This window comes from Zootoca vivipara, chromosome 5 (assembly GCF_965207765.1).
Source record: "Zootoca vivipara chromosome 5, rZooViv2.hap1.1, whole genome shotgun sequence".
NCBI classification, from domain to species: Eukaryota; Metazoa; Chordata; class Lepidosauria; order Squamata; family Lacertidae; genus Zootoca; species Zootoca vivipara.
In genome coordinates, this window is record NC_142588.1 from 70,087,176 (window position 1) to 70,109,126 (window position 21,951).

At 42.5% G+C, this 21,951-nt stretch overlaps 2 protein-coding genes across 4 annotated transcripts in view; both read left to right on the forward strand.

The window, feature by feature from the left end:
* Nucleotides 1-141: 141 nt before the first annotated feature.
* Nucleotides 142-5,109, forward strand: RNF7 (ring finger protein 7). 2 transcript variants are annotated; one of them, XM_035133165.3, is made up of 3 exons: nt 142-325; nt 2,208-2,255; nt 4,605-5,109. In XM_035133165.3, the coding sequence occupies exons 1-3, from the start codon at nt 148-150 to the stop codon at nt 4,721-4,723; spliced, it is 345 nt and encodes a 114-aa protein (XP_034989056.1). In that variant the 5' UTR covers nt 142-147; the 3' UTR covers nt 4,724-5,109. The 2 variants fall into 2 exon arrangements, with proteins under 2 accessions (XP_034989056.1, XP_034989057.1); XM_035133166.3 differs by having other exon boundaries at nt 142-318.
* A 1,955-nt stretch (nt 5,110-7,064) lies between these two features.
* GRK7 (G protein-coupled receptor kinase 7) overlaps nt 7,065-21,951 on the forward strand; it is a 46,922-nt gene continuing 32,035 nt past the window's right edge. For both annotated transcript variants that reach the window (XM_035133164.3, XM_088669756.1), the window contains exons 1-3: nt 7,065-7,196; nt 7,804-9,371; nt 10,026-10,463. In XM_035133164.3, coding sequence (XP_034989055.1) covers nt 8,769-9,371; nt 10,026-10,463 — 1,041 coding nt within the window. In that variant the 5' untranslated portion in view covers nt 7,065-7,196; nt 7,804-8,768. The remainder of the gene's footprint in view (nt 7,197-7,803; nt 9,372-10,025; nt 10,464-21,951) is intronic.

Consider the following 21,951-nt stretch of genomic DNA (forward strand, 5'->3'; position numbering starts at 1 on the left):
AGCCCCGTTCCGCGTTAGGCCTCAGCCCTCTCGCCACCGCTGGGTGGTGGTAGAGCTCCGCTCCGCCGCTCGGGGAGCCAGGCGGGCGGTTAAGCGAGCAGCTGCCGCCGTCGCCTCCTCCTCCTCCTCCTCCTGCCGCCCCCAGCCATGGCCGACGTGGAGGACGGGGACGAGCCGGGTGTCTCCGCTCCTCACGCGGGTTTCTCGGGCTCGAAGTCGGGCGGCGTCGACAAGATGTTCTCGCTGAAGAAGTGGAACGCCGTGGCCATGTGGAGCTGGGACGTCGAGTGCGACACCTGCGCCATCTGCCGGGTGCAGGTCATGGGTAAGGCGAGGGAGCGGCGAAAGCCGGGCCCCGGAACAAAGGCCTCGCTCCGGCGGCGGCCTCCTCCGTCCTCTCCCAGAACTAGGCGCCGTGGGCGGGGTTGGGCCGGGCTAGGCCTCGTCTCCTCCCCGTGAAGTGTCTCTTCTCACCCCTCACCCGGGCAATATTAGTGTTTTATTCTCTCGTGGGTTTTTTTTGCGAAGGCGGCAGGGCGCCGGCGTTTCCTTCCCCTCGGGTAGGAGGGAGGGGGAACGAGCCTTTTCGCCTGCTTCTTCAGGAAGCCCTACCGACGCTACCAGCAACTCTTAGGTGCCTAAACATGCACCCTTGAGGAGATAAGGCCTACCCCGCGCCCCTTTCCCACCCGTGGGCTGCTTTCCTATGCTCAAGTATGGGGCCTTCCCCCTGAGAGAGCATCCAGGCCGCTCTAGACAATGAGAGACCTAAAATTAAAATGGTTGGAGCATTTCTATTTTTTTTGTTTTAAAGAGAAGAACATGCTGCTTGCTCATTTTCGATCCTAACACAGCCATAGGATTCCAAGGCTGTAACTGTGGAAGCAAACCACCACCACTGCCTTCCCTCTTTTCCATAAGACTTTCTGGATAGACTCGATGATTCTGTTCAGGATAAGATTATGAAAGGTTATGCCTGGGCGTTAGCAAGTCTTTCATGTATTCACTTAAGAAGATATCACCATGGGAATGCAGTAAGATTTGTTATAATGCGCATACCCATGAGTAAGCTTGTTCAAAATAAATGAATTGGCTGGTTTTCCCATTTGGTAACCAAATGTCGCCCTTATGAACTCTGCATATCACTAGAGCAGATCCCATATCCTATCCTTCAGTGTATTTTTACAAGTCCTTTTTTTCTATTTGCTGTTGTTCCTGAAGATATATGGGATTTAATGTGTCTATAATAATAGGATGCTGTCTCTGAGCATCGCTATCTGTAGGATGCTTTCTTTGTGCTGTATCCGCCTGTTTTCATGGCACATCCCACTCCCTTTCTGGCCTGAGGGCAGCACTGGTAAAGCTAAGCTTTCTCTGTGACCAGTGCCTGTGGACAATTGGCTCCCTAAATTGGTAGAATGCCCATTCATCTTTTCACCAGAAGCAGTATTAATTTTTCTTTTATAATATGTATGCTTACATTACGCATCTGTGTGACAGCAATGAAACCCTGTGGAGTTGTTTCCGAAATGTTTACGAATAGATATCCTCCAGTTACATTTTCTTCCATTTGAGGTATTTTTTGTAATCATAGAAGTAACAATATGGCTGTGTTTGGGGGCCAATTTCCCAAAGCAGTCCAGTGAACCTTACACAGAGGCATACTGTCTGCACGGAATAGATCATACCGTAGATTTGTAGAGTTGGAAGGCGTCAAGAGGATCATTTAGTCCAACCCCTCCAACCTCTTTAGGGGGCTCATGGGGCTGAAACCCACAACCCTGAGATTATGTGTTTCATGCTCTACCAACTGAGCTAACTCAGTGTATTTGCTCCAGGGCATTCTTCTAAGAAGTGATGTGTTAGGAAGAGGAATTGCTGCATAGTGAATTAATTTATTACTGGATTGTTCACTACATTTATCCACACAGCCCTTCAGACAAAGATAAGATCACAAAGAAAGCAAACTTAATTATCAGTGTGAACCCTAAATTTTCTAAAGTAAAGTGGAAGAGCCAAGCTTTTGTGGTATGGAAGGTCATGTATTAGGGTAAATTTTAGAATAATGATATTGAGGTGCTTAGATTACATGACACAGTATGTGCGCACCATTAAATGTTTGTCAGTGACTGTAGATGCTTTGGAAACACACTTTTCAGAGCTGCTTTCAGAACATCATACTTAGTCTTGTCCTTGTTTACATCTAGATGCCTGCCTTAGATGTCAAGCTGAAAACAAACAAGAAGATTGTGTTGGTATGTTGTGATTTCATTCTCTTGTTATTCAACCAAAGGCCTTTTCTTAGTGGGGTGCTTTTTAAAGTTTCAGCTAAATAGCTCTTATTTTTGTGCAATAAAATTCAGGAAAGCTTTGTTAATGTAAAATGACATACATTTGTATAAAATACTTGGCCATAGGAAATCTGCAATTTGTCCTTTATGGATGGGTATGTAGCCATGAAATACTAGTTACATAAGCTAAAACATTTGATTTGGTGAGGTCTGTTGTATCTTCAGGCATTTTTCATAAAAATGGTTTGTCGAAAGAAATCTTGGGATCTTAAAACAAACAAAAAAACCATTTGGTTTCGCAACTGACTTTTACTTGCTGACCTTTGGGTTTCAAGGATGCTCTTTTTGTGTTGTGCTTTTTATTAAAATGAGCATTAAAAAGTTGAATTCTTACCACCACTTATTTGTATGGATTCCAGGCTGATCTTGCTTTTAAAATACTGTAGATGTAGAAAGTACTGAGTCTGATATTTTGCACTTAAACACTTGATAATTTTGGTAGCAAAGCACTATCAACTGCTAAAATGCATTAACCAAGAACATGAAAAGTGATGCTGGGTTGAAATCTTCACATAGAAGAAATTTGCAATATTTATTTTTAACACAAAAAATGTATACCTCAGCTTTTATAAGCAAATAGTGCAGGTTCTGCCTGGTATTCTGGAAGTATATTTTGGATGGTCTCCACACAATAATAATAGCTTTTGAATGGTGCTGATAGCGAAATCTGTAAAAGTGAAGTATTTGAGTAAGAAATGCTAATAAGCTTAGACAACAATTCTTCATGTGCTGTAAAGTCTTAGGCTACTTTGAACTACTTTGGCATACCCGAATTCTCACATGCTCAGTCAGACTCTTGGCTTCCTTTCCTTGAACAAGTAGATTTATCCCACCATTCCAATGCCATATCACAAACCATTCTGTGTCATGCTGGGTGGCATGAACGTCTGCTGTTCAAGAAAAAAAACGTATTTTGTGATGGGAAAAAGAAAGTGCACCCTCTTTGAATTATGTAGTTTTACATATGAAGACATAATAACAACCACCTGTTCCTTAGGTCTTAAAATTAGGTAAATACAACCGCAGATGAAATGGAAAAGCTATGCGTGTAAAACTAAGTACACCTTATGATTCAATTGCTTGTAGATCTACCTTTAGCAGCAATAACTTGAAGTAATCTTTTTCTGTAGGACTTTATCAGTCTCTCACATCATTGCAGAGGAATTTTGGTCCATTCTTCTTTACAACGTTGCTTCAGTTCATTGAGGTTTGCTGGCATTTGTTGATGCACAGCTCTCTTAAGGTCCTGCACAGCATTTCACTTGCGTTAAGATCTGTACCTTGATTCTTTTATTTTGCAGCCATTCTGTTGTGGATTTGCTGGTGTGCTTGGGATCCTTGTCCTGTTGCATGTCCCAATTTCAGCCAAGCTTCAGCTTTCAGGCAGATGGTCTCACATTTGAATGTAGAATACTTTGGTATACAGAGTTCATGGTTGACTCAATGACTGCAATGTTTCCAAGTCTTGTAGTTGCAAAACAAGCCCAAATCATCACCCTTCTACCACCGTGCTTAACAGTTGGTATGAGGTGCTTGCGATGATATGCTGTGTTTGGTTTCCACCAAATGTGGCACTGTGGTGGCCAAACATCTCCACTTTGGTCTTGTCTGGCCAAAGGACATCGTTTCAGAAATCTTGTTTTTGTTCAGATGCAACTTTGCAAACCTAATCCATGCTGCCATGGTTGGAGATGGCCTTAGAATCCTTCCCAGTTTCATGGGCAGCAGCACTTGTTTCTCTAAGAGCATTGTGTCATCTTTCCTCCTTGGCATTGTGTTATAACACACCTGAATGCTCCAGAGCAGCAAACTTCTAAAACTTCGGCTTTCATAAAGGTGGGCACTCTTACTGATGATCAATTAAGCAAACACATTTGATTAGCAGCACCTGTCTGCTATTTGGCCTATTAATTTCTATGGAAGCAGTAAGGGTGTACTTAGTTTTTCACACGTTTTCTCCGTTTAGTTAAATCATGACATGGTATGATATGTCATGTGTATGACATATCTGAGGTTGTATTTACCTAATTTTAAGACCTGCTAAGGAACAAATGATTGTTATTATGTCTTCATATGTAAAACCACTGAATTCAAAGAGGATGCACTTTCTTTTTCCCATGACTGTATAGTTGTTTACAAAAATCAAAGTCCTACAGCAATACTGAATATATATTGAGATAAATGCTTTGTATTAGATCTAACCATTTCTAACTTGCTGGCTCAAGTTTAGTTTTCTTCTTCTTTTTCTTTCAGTGGTCTGGGGAGAGTGTAATCATTCCTTCCACAACTGCTGCATGTCACTGTGGGTGAAACAGAACAACCGCTGCCCCCTCTGCCAACAGGACTGGGTGGTTCAGAGAATAGGCAAATAAAAGCACTGGCAGTTCTTCTTCGGACTTCTTTGGAATGATGTGCAACCAAAGGCATATTCCCCCATGAACAAGGGGAGCATTCACAATATGGGAGAGTCCATTTTATTTATTTAGGTCTAGGTTAACGCAGGTTTTATGGAGTTGGATTTGAAATCTTTGTGTTGGTCTGTGGGATCAGCGTGGTTTCATCAGAAATGTTAGATACACAGCGTTGAAGAATGTATCTAAACATTTGGTGTGAACTCTGTGCATTTGTTTAGGAATGCTTTGGAACTTATGAGACCTACAGTTACGTATGTTCAAAGCAGTTCCAGCTAGAAATGCCACTATTTTTGTCTGAACTGAAGAAGTCAACTGAAATAAATACAGTGGTTGTTGGCGATGCATTTGTTTTTGCTTTTTTGCTTTCTTTCATTACGATAAAATATTTCCTTTAGGTATTTAGAAATATTTGTTACTTTGGCACTAATAAGGTTAAAATTGATATTCTTAAATATGTATTTCTCACAGATTTCTTGTAAGAACATAGGAAGCTACTTTATACGAAGTGAGAGCTTTGGTCTGTCTAGTTCAGTATTGCCTACACTTACTTGCAGCGGCACTGCCGGGTTTCAGGCAGAAGTCTCTCCCAGCCCTACCTTGAGATTAAACCTGGGACCTTATGCATGCAAAGCAGAGGCACTACCACTGACCTATAGCCCTTTCTCCAACACCCACTCTTGAGCCTTTTACCCTGTGAAGTGCTCAGGTTGTTTACTTCCATAAAGCAATATAACTGAAAATGCAAATATTAAAAAGTCTTGTTAGTTGAAGACCAACAGAAATGACTGATAGTTAGCAAATAATTGCTGCTCTATAGTATATGTAAAATTGCCCCCCCCCAAAAAAATATAAGCCAGAATCCAGATACTTGCATGTGTATGAATTTTCCCTTCTGGCTGTATCCCATTGCAGTGCAACAGTTCCTAAACCAGACATTCCCCTTAACCTTCAGAAAAACTTTGTGAATAGCAGGACAGGTTGTTGTGGAAAGGGGAGAGGCAGGAGACCCCCAGTGCATTTCATCATTTATTACATATTTGCCCTCCCACTCCCTTAGCAAACAAATAAGCAAACCCTGTTCTTAATTATAATCAAGATGAGACCAATGTGAGTATATCTTATCTTTCCAGGTAGATAGCCCGAGAGGAGCAGCAGAATAATGGGAAAAATCAGGCAGTAATATTGACTCCACATGACCTACAGTATGTATTTATTTATTTATTTAGATTGAGCTCCCTTAAGTCTCGTTGGTTTCAGAAACTTAAGTGAGTTTAACCTGCAGCATTTAAAATATTGAAAACAGTGCTAAAATAACCATTTTATTTTCTGGCACCCACTTCAACCTTGAATGAACCATTTCACCATGCATACAAATCCAGGCTTTGAATACCAGCCCCTGCTGAGTAGCTTAGATGAAGGTTGAGGTTTCCATCCTTGCATGGACCTGAGTTCAAAACTGCAATTTCATAAACCAACTTTCTGTCTCGCCTCTACAACAGTTCAATCTCATGAAAGCTGCTACCATTTGCTATACAGTCATACCTCTGGCTGCGTTTGCTGCGGGTTGCGTATTTTCAGCTTAAGAACGCGGCAGACTTGGAAGTGTTTACTTCCGGGTTCCGCCACGCGCACATGCACAGAAGCGTTCTGCACGCTTTACGCATGTGCAGAAGCGCTCTATCGGCACTTCGCACATGCTCGGAAGCACCGCTCCGGATACGTACTTTTCAGGGTGAGAATGGCACCCCGGAACGGATCAAGTACGTATCCAGAGGTACCACTGTAAACTTCTGAAGAACACATTCCCCCACCCTCCCCATAATAATTGAGATGTGCAAAATTGTTGTACCCTTTACATAATCCTGGATCAAGTAGGCACAAATTGGTATACAGTCTAAGCAGTGGTGGAACTTACTGGCTTTCCCCTGAATGTTTGCCATTGGGGTGCCCATGGGCACAATGATGCCCTTGAGGGCTTCCCTGCTGCTTGCAAAGCCTCTGAGCCCCATTCCCTACTGCCATCTTCTACATAAGGTGGCATCAACACAAAAGTATATAGAGCTGAAGAAGGAAGTTGGAAGAGGGATGCATAGTAATTTCCATAAGACTGGTAATTTGAAGTTGATTGCTAAATAACTTGCTGCATAAAGTGCATTGGAGTCCTCTACCATGTTAAAAGCCTCTTCCTGCTCCCTGTGCCCAGGTAATATAAGATTATTTTATTCTTGGATGAGCGGTGATTAATCATTTCCTAAGAGTACCTTGCTCCTACATATTTCAACATGAGACTTTAGACTACAGTATGTGCAAGTTAAGTAGGCACTCAAGGAAGGGTTGTGGACACTTGTATCTCAAATGATCCTGGATGGCACAAGATGAACACTACACTCCAACTATACAGGAAACTATTCAGTTTAACTATCGATCAAAAGTAAGTCAAGCTTCATAAGTACAGTATGAACAAATTTGGTCTTTATAGGGTGTTTTGGAATTGGTCTGAACCTCTGTGCCACTGACTAGTTTTGAAGTGGTATTAATTAATTTACTAACTTTGTTCCAGTTTCTGCTACAAAAATATAGTACAAAGTGTGCCTGAGCAGAAATCATGTTTCAGGAGCTGTATGTCCACTGGCAAGCCTTATGAATGTATGGTTGTTTTGGCTACATGCCTGAGACTGCATTGGGACTTGTTACTTGCTTAGACAGATCACCACAGTGTGCCTGATAAATGCAAATGAGAACAGAAAAATTGACCTTTGAAAATGTTTTCTTTTTCAAACTGGAACACAGCAAAGGCTGGTCCTACTGTGCATACTGACCCCTTGGGACAATTGGAGTGTGACCCCTCCCCTCTCCCCTCCCCAGCCCTGGAGGTGTGAGAGTTATTAAAATAAATCACAGCAATCCTTTGTAAAGAAGTGTTAGGACATCTAAATATAGGGGTCACTAGCAGCTCCCATTGTAATCCCATTAGTTCTGTCAGAATCAGGGAAGAACTGAAGTAAAAACTTAGTTTCAAGTGGGCTTTTCAATTTCAGGAGCCAGGATTGTGACACCCGAGTTATATTTTGGAAATGAGAATCAACTTCTGCCATGTTGCGAAGGAAACAGACTCTCTTGTTCTGATTGTATATGGGATCATCCTTATTTTTAGAGCACCAATTATTCTTCGCTTGCTCTTTGTCTAAGCCGATTTGTGTTCCTTCAGAGGGAGCTGTGCCATGACAACAACAAAGATTTTGTGCAGTATAAAAGTGCAGCTCACAATACTGCTATTTCCCTGGATGGCATCTATCTGTATGTTGAGGTAGGTTTTCACTCTAGGACTGAATGGTGCATTTTAAAAGAAATCCGACTAAACCCCTTGATACTTCCTTCTCAACTTGCCACTTCAAATAATTATGTGGTTCCAAAGAGAGCTGTCGTTTTTGCTGAATGTTTTCTTTTGAAGCACTGCAAAACACAGAAAATCTCAAATTCCCTTTTAAAAAGCCAGCTTCAGAGCATGCTTTGGACATGCTTTGGCATACCTGAGAATCGAGGTGCCTGGGATGGTGGGCAGGAAAACATATCAGCTTTGGGAAAGGGCATGATGCCATGTGTTCTCTATGGACATGGGGTTGAAACTGAGGTCAGAGTGGTCTCAGGCCTGTGTGAGGAAGAGTAGGAGCTGAGTTGAGAAATGTATGCCAGATAGTTGTGGCAGCTGTGATGAGGTTCTCCTGGGCTGTCATGCATTTAGCTATAGATAGCAAACCCAAAGCTCCTTAGAGAGAAACCTCTTACCAGCCACTTTCCACAAATGGTACATACACCTAAAGGTACTTAGTGAAAATCCTTGAGAAGTATTTAATGCTAAAGTATTCGGTCTTCCTAACATGTGTTTGTAGCCTGCACTTACACTCAGGCAGTGGCGCAGGGAAAGGCATACCAAGGCAGCCACCCCAAGGCAAGCCAGTGTTTTTGCCCCAGTGAGGCTCTGCCACCCTAATACATTGCCAAGATGTGTGACATGGGGGGACTGGATAACCTGATCGCCAACACAGCATACCTCGAGGCCAGGAAAAGCGGAGAAGTGGATGCCAAGGAGATGCAAAAAAGACGCAGGAACCTAGCTCTGCCCAAGATTGAGGAATGTGCGGAGATCAAAAAGTCTATGACTATGGATTACGAGGTCATTTGTGAGCAACAGCCCATTGGCAAGACTTTTTTCCGGGAATTCTTGGAAACGGTGCCTGACTACCTGAAGGCCAGAGAGTTTTTGGACGAAGTGATCGCTTGGGAGCTGGCAGAGGAGCACATCAAGGACAGCTACCTAGAAGGCATAGTCAACATGTACTTGAAGAATGGCAGCAACAGCTACCTGTCTTTTCTCAGTGCAGACTTGTCAAACAAGTGCCAGGCAGCTGGCAAGGATGATTTTGAAAAAGTCACATTATCAGCCAGGGAAGAGACAAATGCCTATCTCAAGGGAAAACCCTTTAATGACTTCCAGACTAGCCCCTTCTTTGATAAGTTTGTGCAATGGAAAGGCTTTGAGCGGCAACCTATAAACGAGAAGCTCTTTGATGAATTCCGAGTACTAGGCAAAGGAGGCTTTGGAGAGGTAAGGAGCTATTCTTTTATCTCCTGGGCAAGCAGATGGGCCTAGGCCATGCAATGAATGGCCTTTAGCAGGCAACATGCACTGGGCAACTTGCTAGTCCTCTGCATACACAAGATCTCTTGTGACGTAAGGCCATATCCAGCCTTTTCTCTGATAATCTCTGCACTAACATGTACTCAGGAGCATTAGGCAGGGGTTCATTTATTTTTCACAACTATATCCCTTCCTCCTTGTTCCTCAAAATGTCTTACATGTGGTTTGCTTGCTTGTTTAATTTACAGTATTTTTATACTGTCCAATAAAAAGTTCTCTGGGCAATGTACAGTAAGTGTTAAGAGAACATAAATTATGCAAATAAGACATGAGATGAAATAGGTTTCCCGATGGAAACTCTTATGGCTGCTGTTGCTCCATACATTCCTTTCAATCTACAAAGCATAGTAGAGAACCCGTAAATGGCATAATAGTCTCTACAAATACAGTATATAATTTAAGTAAGAGTTTTTTTTAAAATTAAAAAATCCAATTAAAACTGAAACCAGTGGATATTGTGATGGAAATAGCAATAAGGGGCATATAGTCTCTCCAGTTCCGAGTCTGCATAACTTACGGTACTTAAGACTTTTCCTTTTTTCATTAAACTTGCTGCTTTAGGTTTGTGCCATTCAGGCGAGATACACTGGCAAGATGTATGCCTGCAAGAAACTGGACAAAAAACGACTAAAGAAAAAAGGTGGTGAAAAGATGGCTCTGTTAGAGAAGGAGATCCTTGAGAAAGTCAACAGCCGTTTCATTGTCACGCTGTCCTATGCCTATCAGAGCAAAGCCGCCCTGTGTCTTGTCATGAGCCTGATGAATGGTGGGGATCTTAAATATCACATTTACAATGTGGGCGAAAGAGGCTTGGAAATGGATAGGGTCATCTTCTACTCAGCTCAGATCACCTGTGGGATGCTGCACCTTCACTCCATCAAAATTGTCTACAGGGACATGAAGCCTGAAAATGTCCTCCTGGATGATAATGGCCACTGCCGATTGTCTGATCTTGGCTTGGCGGTGGAAGTCAAGGATGGCAAGTCCATAAACCAGAGGGTAAGTGAGAGTTCACCGTGCAGGGCTGCTTGCCTAGTTGGGAGAGCTTGTTCTATTTCCAACGCACTTAGCCCCCGCTTTAATTCCTTTGGGATTTGTTCTTCACTAAATATCTTACGTGGTCATTTCATTCTAAGTGACAGATGGAAAGAGGATTTACTTTATTAACTATTTGGATGCACGGTGGAGCAATTTGACTGGCACCCCTGCTTAAAAAGAAATTATACCTTGCCAAAAAAAAGTATATGCTGTTAGGTGTTGAGGCATTATGCAAGTCAGATGTTTCTGTTAACAGATGTGGCAGCCTGTGAAGAGTTCCAAAAATGAGGAATTGTGGGGGAGTGAAAGCCTTAATGTAATGAGTGCCAATTCTACCTGATAAGGAGACACAATCCAGTGGAAAGGTTTTCTGTGCAAGCCCTATTAAAATGAATGGGAATGGCACAAGAGCATCTATTGTTTGTTTCAGTGGAGATTCCCTCTTATTGTTCACCCATATTGCAAAGGATTACTGTATCTCATCTCAGTTTTTCCATATTATTCTTATTGCAGCAGAACAATCCACAGCCAACTTACCACATACTCACTTGCACATTCTGGGTCAAAATGTATGAAAACCCCTACCAATGGTGGGGAGTTTGGTAACATGTCACATTCAATTGTATATTTGCAAACAAAAAGAAGAGCACCATTGGTATAGAGCGCCAATGGCACTACCTGTGAGGGTTATGAACTGATTCTGATACAAAGTGCTCAAGGTTTAAGCGGGAATTATACAATAAATATTGGGTAATGTAAATATGGAACGTAATGTGCTGTATTTGTTATCCAATTTACGTTTCTTGTGTAACTGCTGTTAAGACAGGTTAAATAAGGACCAGTTCATAATCACTGCAGGTAGCCCTAATAATGTAACACACATTAGAACGACAGCAGCAAAAAATAGCCTGCTGGAATTCTTTTCCTGGTTTGTACATAGCATGTAAACCTAAACTGTGAGGCAAATATACCAGTATTTACCGTATTTACATTGCCCTGTACATCTTTCTTATTGTAATTTTATTGTGCAACCATCATCTTATATATGAGCAAATAACAGGGGTGCCAACTTAAATAAAATATTGTGGGGGCCCAGGTAAGCCCCACCCTGCATAATCAATCACATTACGCAGTGCACACACACCATTTGGATGGGAATGCCTATCAACAGGGGGGGGGGCTCCCTCAAATATTTTATTATGGAGCCCAAAGCCCCCATGGTCCCTGGGAGTTGGCTCCTATGGCAAATAAGGATAACTATTCAATTTAACACAAAAAATCTCTAATCCAGTTTATAGGGTTATGTTGAAAGTATCTGTCGTCAGAATTTGAGAGCATTTCGCATTTTAAATATTTTCCCAAATAAAAGATCCGTTAACAGGAATGTCAGTATGCTTTATATTTTTTAGACCTATATATTGTTTGAATGTTTTGATTTGGGATTCATGAATACTGCCCTCCTTTCCTTATTTAAATAGATTTTAGTGGCGTTGGATCTTTTATCAACTGCTTTATGAAATGGAAGCGTGTATGCTATAACAGAGCTGCATGTGATGTGACTGTATTTCACAGTCAAATGTATATCATTAAAAGTGTTGGCTCAATTGTCATGGAAACAACCTAGAGCAGGCTTCCTCAACCTCAGCCCTCCAGATGTTTTGAGACTACAATTCCCAGCATCCCTGACCACTGGTACTGCTAGCTAGGGATCATGGGAGTTGTAGGCTAAAAACATCTGGAGGGCCGAGGTTGAGGAAGCCTGACCTAGAGTAAGTCCTAGTCATACTTCTGTATATAACTTCCCAGAAAGAAGTAGGCCCTTTTGAATTTGCAGGTTCATGGTTTGTGAGTGCACAAAAGGAAGAGTGCGCTCCAGGTCTAAAGCATGTCTTTTTTTGTTACTGGTTGATAGGTGTGATGCATAAACTAAGGAAGAGTGTGGTTTAATTCGATAAAAAGCTGTATTTCCTGCAGGAAAAGTAACTGATGAGATATCAAAGGAGAACTCTCAAAATACTATCCCTGTGTTATTATGAAAGTTTGGGGGTGGCCCTTATTAGAACAGTCAGAAGATCAGCTTAATATGGCTTGTGTGCAGAAGACAGACTCTCAAGGAGGGTTTTAATTTGCTATTTTAGGATAAATGCCCAAGGCTTGCAAGACATTATTTGTGACTTACTGGTATAATAAGACTATGCTGTACTCAAAAGTAGGAATGCAGTGGCTGAGTGTTTCTAGTAAAGTGTAGTTAAGTTCTTTTTATAGTATCTGAGTGGGGAGGTGGTACTCGTTGACACTGGTAGGGCAGAAGACAGGAAGACCAACAGTAGCTGGAGCCAGACAGGCACCTTCTAAGTTCTACTACAACGTTGCAACACTTGAGACTAAGGGGGAGGTAGATGACAGGCAGTGCCACACCCTGGATTGGTTGTACATAGGTCGGCAGGTGGGGCTTGTTAAGGATAGACTGAGGTTGGTGGGGGCCATTTTCTGTTTGCTCTAATGCAGGGTTTCCCAAACTTAGGTCTCCAGCTGTTTTTGGACTACAACTCTGATCATTCCTAGCTAGCAGTACCAGTGTTCAGGGTTGATGGGAATTGTAGTCCAAAAACAGCTGGAGACCCAAGTGGATGAGCTTCCACTAGTAATGGGTTGTGTGTGTGTGTGTGTGTGTGTGTGAGAGAGAGAGAGAGAGAGAGAGAGAGAGAATACTGCTGCAATGCGCTCTACGTGGGGCTTCCTTTGAAGGTGACTCAGAGAAGAGGTGGGATATAAATCTAGAAATAAATTAATTAATGATGTCCAGTCTCAGCAGTGGAGTGGCCCGGTCATGGTCAGATTTAATGTTTCATCCCATCTCCCTGCCAGAGGCCACATCCCCTCCCTTACTCTGGTCAGCCTATCATGCCTGTCAGCATTTGACAGAAGGGAAATGAGTCCATTATACTGTAGTGTGACAAGAGCAAACAGTTCACGAAGTTGCATTTCACAAGAGTGAGCTTCCTCCACAGAATCATAGAATCATAGATTCGGTGAGGCATGGGTGTAATTGGTTCCGGAAGTCTGTTCATAAACTGAAGCGTTCATAAACTGAAGCGAACTTTCCCATTGAAAGTAATGGAAAGTGAATTAATCCGTTCCAGATGTTTTCATGTATGTCAGAATTCAAGTATTCGCATTCGTAAGACCATAAGAAGAGCATGCTGGATCAGGCCACTTTTGGAAGTCATAACATGTTAGCAAAGTTGAGAGATCTGATTCCTAAGTGGGTTAAACCACAGAGCCTAGGGCTTGCCGATCAGAAAGTCAGTGGTTCGAATCCCCGCAACGGGGTGAGCTTCCGTTGCTTGGTCCCTGCTCCTGCCAACCTAGCAGTTCGAAAGCACGTCAAAGTGGGAAGGTAAACAGCGTTTCCGTGCACTGCTCTGGTTCGCCAGAAGCGGCTTTGTAATGCTGGCCACATGACCTGGAAGCTGTACGCCGGCTCCCTCGGCCAATAAAGTGAGATGAACGCCGCAACCCCAGAGTCGGTCACGACTGGACCTAATGGTCAGGGGTCCCTTTACCTTAGGCAGTATTAATGCCAGCCAAAAAAACTATTAACGTGAAGTCAAATCTATTGATGTATTATGGTACAAACTGTATGAATACCAATGTGGTGCTCTTAGTGAGGAAAACAGGTATTGTGTCCATTAAACAGATGCAACTGGAGTGTGTGGACAATTTGTATTTCACCTGTATCTAGCAAAATGGGCCACTGCTGAATTGCCTTTTGATAAAGGGTCATCCTTCATGTTATGAGCTGCAGGAACTGCTAAGTTGAGGTCAAGGAGTAAGGGGAAATGCCATATATAATTAGACCAGCATAAATTATGACTTAACTTAAATATGTAGGGCGGCCATGTATACATCATCCACCACATAAAAAGGAGGACACAGGTGTGCATAAAATGTAAACATGCTACTTTATATTCATGGATGCAAATGTACTACAATTTACTATAGAAATATAGTACATCTCCAGATGCTAACTTGATGGGCATGCAAGGCCTTGCTCTCCCTTACAGTTCATTAAAACTGGACTTGGACCACCTCTGCAAATAGAAGGCAGCTTCAAATAGAGGACTGTTCTTTGTAATAAAGCACACATCACATTCTAGATGACAGTAGCCATTCGTTAGTGTTGAATTAACTGTGCTACTATATAAAGAGTGTAACCCTATAAAGTGGAGCATAGAGAGATATTATGTCTTCTGTGCAACTCCATACGCCTCAACTTTCCTGATTTAATCGGGGCATCCCATTTTGGGGCACTGTGCTCTAGTGCGAGATGGTAACCCTGAAATACATGCATCTTTGTTTTCCTCTGGGACATGTTGGAGGGTATGCAGCCCTTTTTTCAGCACTTACAAAAGTGCCTTAGGAGGTTTTTTTGTAAAGATTCTGATAGAGTTGGGTTTTTTAAAAGGATGTTCAGGGTAGGGAGCGGAGCAGGAAAGAGTTAAAGATTTATGAAAGGAAAGACTGAGAAGACCACAGAAGGAATAAAAATTAATACCTAGAGAAGATAGTGAAGAACAATAACCACCAGCAGCTCCACAGCCAATGAGGCTACAGGTGCATTCTAGTCCAAAATCATGTTGCTGAAAGCAAGTTGCTCACCTATAGATAACTTTTATTGGACTTCAACCCTCCCCCTTTTTTTGGTTTTGTTTAGATTCGTCTTAAATGGAACAATTATCTGAGTTGTTCCTCTTGCTTCCTGCCCTCCTCTTCCTATTATGTAAATAAATCCTAGTCCTTGCTTTATTCTGTTAAGAATCTTGGGTACTGTAGTTTACCCCTAACAGAGCTTCATTTTCCAGCCTTCTAACCAACTGCAGGTCCCAGAATTCTTTGGGGTGAGTCGTGTGCTTTAAATGTATGTTGTGTACACAGACTTAAGTTGCCTCCTTTATCTTCCCTTCCCCCACTCTTTTGGGAAAGGGGGGGGGAGATAGGGACATTATGCCGTTCATGTTTCCATGAAAAGATGTCCAGCCCATTTCCACATCAGGAAGAGTAGTTAGTGAGAAAGCTATAGCCAAAAAATTGAAATCTGATGAGGAAGACTTTGTGGATTATCATAAGTACCCTTCCTCCAGAAACCATACAGGTTTTTGCATTTTGTAATCTCTGTTTGCTCAAGGAGGTGATCAAACTATTATTTGGAATCACTAGTTTTCAAATGTGGCTTTGGGGGATCCTGAGATTTCTCCGAAGCTTATTGGGAGTTCTTCAGTTAGAGGATCAGTAATGTCAAATGAGCTTCCCCAAAAGATTGCTTGCTTGCTTGCTTGCTTGCTACAATGTTCAATGGTAGAAGAGCTTTGGGTATGTGCCATTACCCAAAGATTATTATCCTCTACATATAAAGTCAGATTCTAGTCCTTACCTATGGTTTTTAATTTCACTAACATTAAGATATGCATTATGCTCATAGAAGGAAGTATTGGAACAGGGGTCAGCAAACTTTTTCAGCAGGGGGCCGGCCCACTGTCTCTCAGACCTTGTGGGGGGCTGGACTGTAGTTTTTTTAAAAAAAAATGAACGAATTCCTATGCCCCACAAATAACCCAGAGATGCATTTTAAATAAAAGGACACATTCTACTCGTGTAAAAACACCAGGCAGGCCCCACAAATAACCCAGGGATGCATTTTAAATAAAAGGACACATTCTACTCATGTAAAAACATGCTGATTCCCGGACCGTCCGTGGGCCGGATTTAGAAGGCAGTTGGGCCGCATCCGTCCCCCGGGCCTTAGTTTGGGGGCCCCTGTCTTGGAATATATTCACTAATGTTAGTGGGTTTGCCTTTACCGTCATTGGTTGCACTCTCAAAACTCATTGCTGGGTGCGTAATGACATTAATGTTGGCAGACATTCTGCTGAGAGGGGAAGGGCCATCTCAGTAGTAGAGCATCTGTTTTGCATGCAGAAGGTCCCAAGTTCAGTGCCCTGCATCTCCAAGTAGGACTGGGAGAAACCCTTGTCTGAAACCCTGGAGAGCGGCTGCCAGTCACAGTTGACAATGCTGAACTAGGTGGACTAATGATTGGCTCAGTATAAGGCAGCTACCTATGTTCCTATGATTTTTAAGGCAGGTGGAATGCAGCTGGAGAAAATGATGCATACTCTTTGGCTCCTCCCTCTTGCCCTCCTGGGTTATCTTAAAAAGATTTGTACCAAAATAAATGCTGCAATCCTTATATGAATATTTGGTGGCTATAATTGCCTTGGATGCCTTAGCAGAAAGGCACCCTATAAATGCAATCAATCAATCAATCAATCAATCAAAACATCACAAACATTTCACCCCAAATGTTCTTTTCAAAGGATCAAGCTGTAAATTGTAAAAGGTGAATTCTATATGCAGGGCCGGCTCTAAGGCTAGGCTGGGTGGCGCCGGGCTGCCAGGGGGGTGCTGCGCACTGTGCCCGCCAGCCGCTCCGGGAAACGGGGTGGGGTGGGGGCGGGAGGGATCTTCGAACCACGGTGCCAGGGCGCCAGATACACTTAATTTTTCTGGTCTCAGGGCAACATTTAACATTTGGAAATCTAGGAAACTTTTCTGGACACCACAAAGCATCCATTTCACAGATAATTTTTATTTATTTGTTTAAATGTTTGTATGCCGCCTGCTAAGTGGGCAGCTCAAGGTGGTGTACAACAAAACAAAACACTATACAATAAACCAAAATACAATTAAAATACAACCAGGCTGTTGGAAAAATCAATAAAATTATACAGCTGGTTAAATTAGATCTTTGCAGGTCCAGAGTTTTTGAGGAAGCAGGCAAGATGATAAAAATATTTTTTGCATGCAACTCCCTCCCAAGCAATAGGTAAAACACCAGTGGGTGAGTAGGTGACATAGGACATGGGTGCCATGTTGGGAATGTGCAATGTCAAAACACTTAGGAATCTAAGCACAGGTGTCAGTGTAACTTGTAATAATAATAATACTAATTTATTATTTATACCCCGCCCATCTGGCTGGGTTTCCCCAGCCACTCTGGGTGGCTTCCAACAGAAAAATAAAATACAATAATGGATTAAACATTAAAAGCCTCCCTAAACAGGGCTGCCTTCAGATGTTTTTAGCATTTCCAGTAAATATGAGACAGCTTCATTTTGTTGCCAGCATGCAACAGCCTGTGGCTATGCATCCAGGAACCAGCCAATAAATGTCTGCTAGTACAAAAGCAATCCAATGCTATATTGCTTCTCATCCGAATTCATTGGTTGACTCAGCAGAGATTTCTCATTCATTCGTTTTGCAAATGTCCAATTTTGCAATGGTGCAAAGAGAAAGGTGGATTTAAACACAGCCATTGGGGCTTATTTGTTCTTCTGTGGGCAGGTGGTTGTCTAAGTCTATCGACTGACTAAAAACGAATAATGCATTTTGGTTTTGTGTCCTGGAAATGCAGAAGGAACAGGATTCCAAAGATTAATGGTCCACTAGGCTAGGCTCTACATTTGGGAATGATCAGGGTAGAGAAAAATCTGAAGCATAGCATAACCCTGTAACTAATTAGGCAATTTTGAAGATAAATTAAGGATTAAGGAAATTTAAGGGCCACAACAATATGAGAAAACACTAGACACTCCCACTTAAGCCAAAATGCTTTAACTTCTGCTTTTCTGGCCTGTGTTTCATTGGTCTGATCAGGGGCATTGTTGGGGGGGGGGTTGCTCAAGGGGCAAGACCTGGATCTCCTGTTCTGAGGGAAAACAATTGTGACTAGTTGATAATAACTTAATGACAGCTGTATGCATTCATATTTATATAATTCTGATCAGCTTAAGGGAGCTATTCACAAGCTAACCACACAGTTAGTGCATGATCTGTAGTTGCACAATCTCTTTTCTCTGAAGAAATGTGCATGCACACGAAAGCTCATACCAGTGACAAACTTAGTAGGTCTCTAAGGTGCTACTGGAAGGATTTTTTGTTTTATTTTAATCTCTATTCATGCAACATTTTTGTTCTCACAATAGCTCATTTTAAATTGTACCTTAGGACAGTGGGACCTTAGGACAGTGGGAAAGGACTCTTCCCTTCATGTCCTGTCCCAGGGTGTCCCCAGAGGCATTGAGTTGGTTACTGGGGGCATCAGTTGCTCGACTAGATAGATATTTGGTCTGATCCAGCTGGACTCTTCTTATATCAATGAACATATAAAGCCATATGTCTTTAAAACAGGCATGGGGATGCTCAGACCCAGGGGGCCAAATGTGGACCTTCTATCTGGCCCTCTGGACTGAATGCTTTAGATGAGATTCATGCATTGTAGGGGACTGGACTAGACCCTTGGGGTCTCTTCCAACTCTACAGTTCTATGATTCTATAACTTCATCAGGCCACACTGTTCACTGACATTGCCTTGCACCCTCCTTGGGCAATTTTGCTTGCTTGGAATGGATCATTGGATGCTGCTGCTGCTGCTGCTGCTGCTTTTTGTCTGGGTGGAGTATATAGAGCGGGGTGTGAGTGTGTGTGTCAAGAAACTAGCCTCCTGTAAAAATCACATTTATTGCTTTTCTCACTCTTACCTCTAGCCCCACCCACCAGAACAAAATGTGGCCCTGTGACTGAAAAATGTCCCTCATCCTCGGGTTTGAATTGTACCTTGAATTGCATCACAGAAAAACAGTAAGGCTATTTTAAAGCTGGTGAGAGATGTTAGGGTTGACTTGTGTCCGTCGGCAGCATAGCTGTTGCGTTTCGAACCAATTGAAATTTCTTAGTAATCCTGTTGTACAACACATTTCAGTAGTCTAAGCCGGATAGCATTAACCAAGATACCTCTGTCCAGGATGGTGTGTGTGTGTGTGTGTGTGTGTGTGTGTGTGTGTGTGTGTCACACCCAGCACATGAGTGGGGAAAAGTGCAAAGGCACTTCAGGTGACAATCTGTGTGAGAAACAAGAGTGAGTTTCAGTGTGGAAGGTGTGGGTTTTTCAAAAAAAAGGGGTGGCTAAAAATGCATGCCCTCCCATCTCAAAAAAAGAACTAAGTTTAAGAAAAGGAAGCAGGGAAATGTTTGAACTCTTTTGCTTGTGATGGAGACATTTGTTGTTTAGTCGTTTAGTCGTGTCCGACTCTTCGTGACCCCATGGACCATAGCACGCCAGGCACTCCTGTCTTGCACTGCCTCCCGCAGTTTGGTCAAACTCATGTTCGTAGCTTCGAGAACACTGTCCAACCATCTCGTCCTCTGTCGTCCCCTTCTCCTAGTGCCCTCAATCTTTCCCAACATCAGGGTCTTTTCCAAGGATTCTTCTCTTCTCATGAGGTGGCCAAAGTATTGGAGCCCCAGCTTCACGATCTGTCCTTCCAGGGAGCACTCAGGGCTGATTTCCTTAAGAATGTATAGGTTTGATCTTCTTGCAGTCCATGGGACTCTCAAGAGTCTCCTCCAGCACCATAATTCAAAAGCATCAATTCTTCGGCGATCAGCCTTCTTTATGGTCCAGCTCTCACTTCCATACATCACTACAGTACTGGGAAAACCATAGCTTTAACTATACGGACCTTTGTCGGCAAGGTGATGTCTCTGCTTTTTAAGATGCTGTCTAGGTTTGTCATTGCTTTTCTCCCAAGAAGCAGGCGTCTTTTAATTTCGTGACTGCTGTCACCATCTGCAGTGATCAAGGAGCCCAAGAAAGTAAAATCTCTCACTTCCTCCATTTCTTCCCCTTCTATTTGCCAGGAGGTGATGGGACCAGTGGCCATGATCTTGGTTTTTTTGATGTTGAGCTTCAGACCATATTTTGCGCTCTCCTCTTTCACCCTCATTAAAAGGTTCTTTAATTAAAAGGTTCTTTAATTCCTCCTCACTTTCTGCCATCAAGGTTAAATGGAGACATTTAAAAAAGACAATTCTGTTCAGAAGTTTTTTCCACTTTGCCAGAAAGGTAGGACAGAGGCCTGCCCACTGGATGTGCTCTGCAGTGGGGGAATAAGCCTGGCTCCCCCCCACCCCCCCCCACCCCTGTTTGGAAAGGGAAGTGAAACAATCAGATGTTTGTGAGTGCTACAAAAAGTCTGGGAGGTTTTGCAATACTGTACCCTGATCGCTTTGTTCCCTCCCCACAAACATTTTTGAGCACTCAGCATCTTTGCCCATCCCTAATCTGTAGTGCGATAGCAGTGTTGGTGTCTACACAGTATCAGAACTGGCCTGTTATCCTGTATTATTTCTCAGTAAACCTTCTCATGGGATGGTGCTTCTGGAGCCCTTACAGATACAGACAGTGTGAAAGATTTTTTTGCAAATAACTGTTCAAAGTCTCTCCTGATATCTAGAGCTTCTGTAAGTGAGAAGGAAGGAGTCACGCCTTCCTTGCGTTAAACTTTATTTAGTATGACCAAGATCTGTCTTTGCACCTTTCTTTTTTAACAGAGGCTTCTCACCTCACAATGAGACGTCTCTACGAAAACGATGAACATGTAAACGCACAAACAACAGAACTATAACTTGTTTGGTTTTACAAGATAGGAAGCAAAGAACACCTAGAAGGTTCTCCCCCCCCCCCCGTATTATTTATTTAACTGTGGCAGATTCTAATTGTGATGGGGAATTTTTTTCCCAGTGACGAGATACCAGGAAATTGTCAATCCTTATATTGTTGGACAAAAGCCAAACATATTATTACCAAATTGCAATTGAAATGAAAGGCAAAAAGCAGACTAAGATTCTGCTGTTCTCTTAGGCAGCCCATGGCAAAGTAAGTGATAAGCAGAGGGAAAGAAAACCAAACACATTGGACAGCTTCCTGTGGTCCAATGTTACATTCCTCCAAGGTCTGTTAAGGCCACTACTGAAGGGGGGGAATGGAACAGCTGGAATGGAGAACAAAGCAGTCAGCGGCACCCCGTGAAGGGAGGAAGGAGTGAGCTCTACAAAACAGCTGATAGGGCTAAATTCAGCTTGTTTTTCTCCCTGTTCAACAGTTCTTGTGCCATGGCAAATAAAGGATGGACACACAGATTTGCATCTCTGTTTGGTTTACAAGACTCATTGGATTTGTTTTGTAAAGAGCTGTGGGAAAAGGTAGACATATCTTAATCACACTTTCCTTTTGCCTATGGACCCCGTAGGGAGGCTTGCATTGTGACTCTCCCACTCCACCCAGTTCCCTTAGCTTAAATACCACAGTGCTTCTGCCAGGACATGAGCAATACAATGCACTCAGCTGGACATTTTTTTTTCTCTTTAGTGCATAAAACAATTTTCAGCTCTGGATGCCTTGTCTTTCTAAAAAAAAAAATTACTTCAGTTTGCTTGAACTTCTTTAGTGCTACGAAATGCAAGCAGCAGAGCATAGCTTTGGGGTATGTGTTATAAAAAAAATGAAGCCACTTTTTAAAAGAGAGGCAATGTTTATTAAACAAAATCA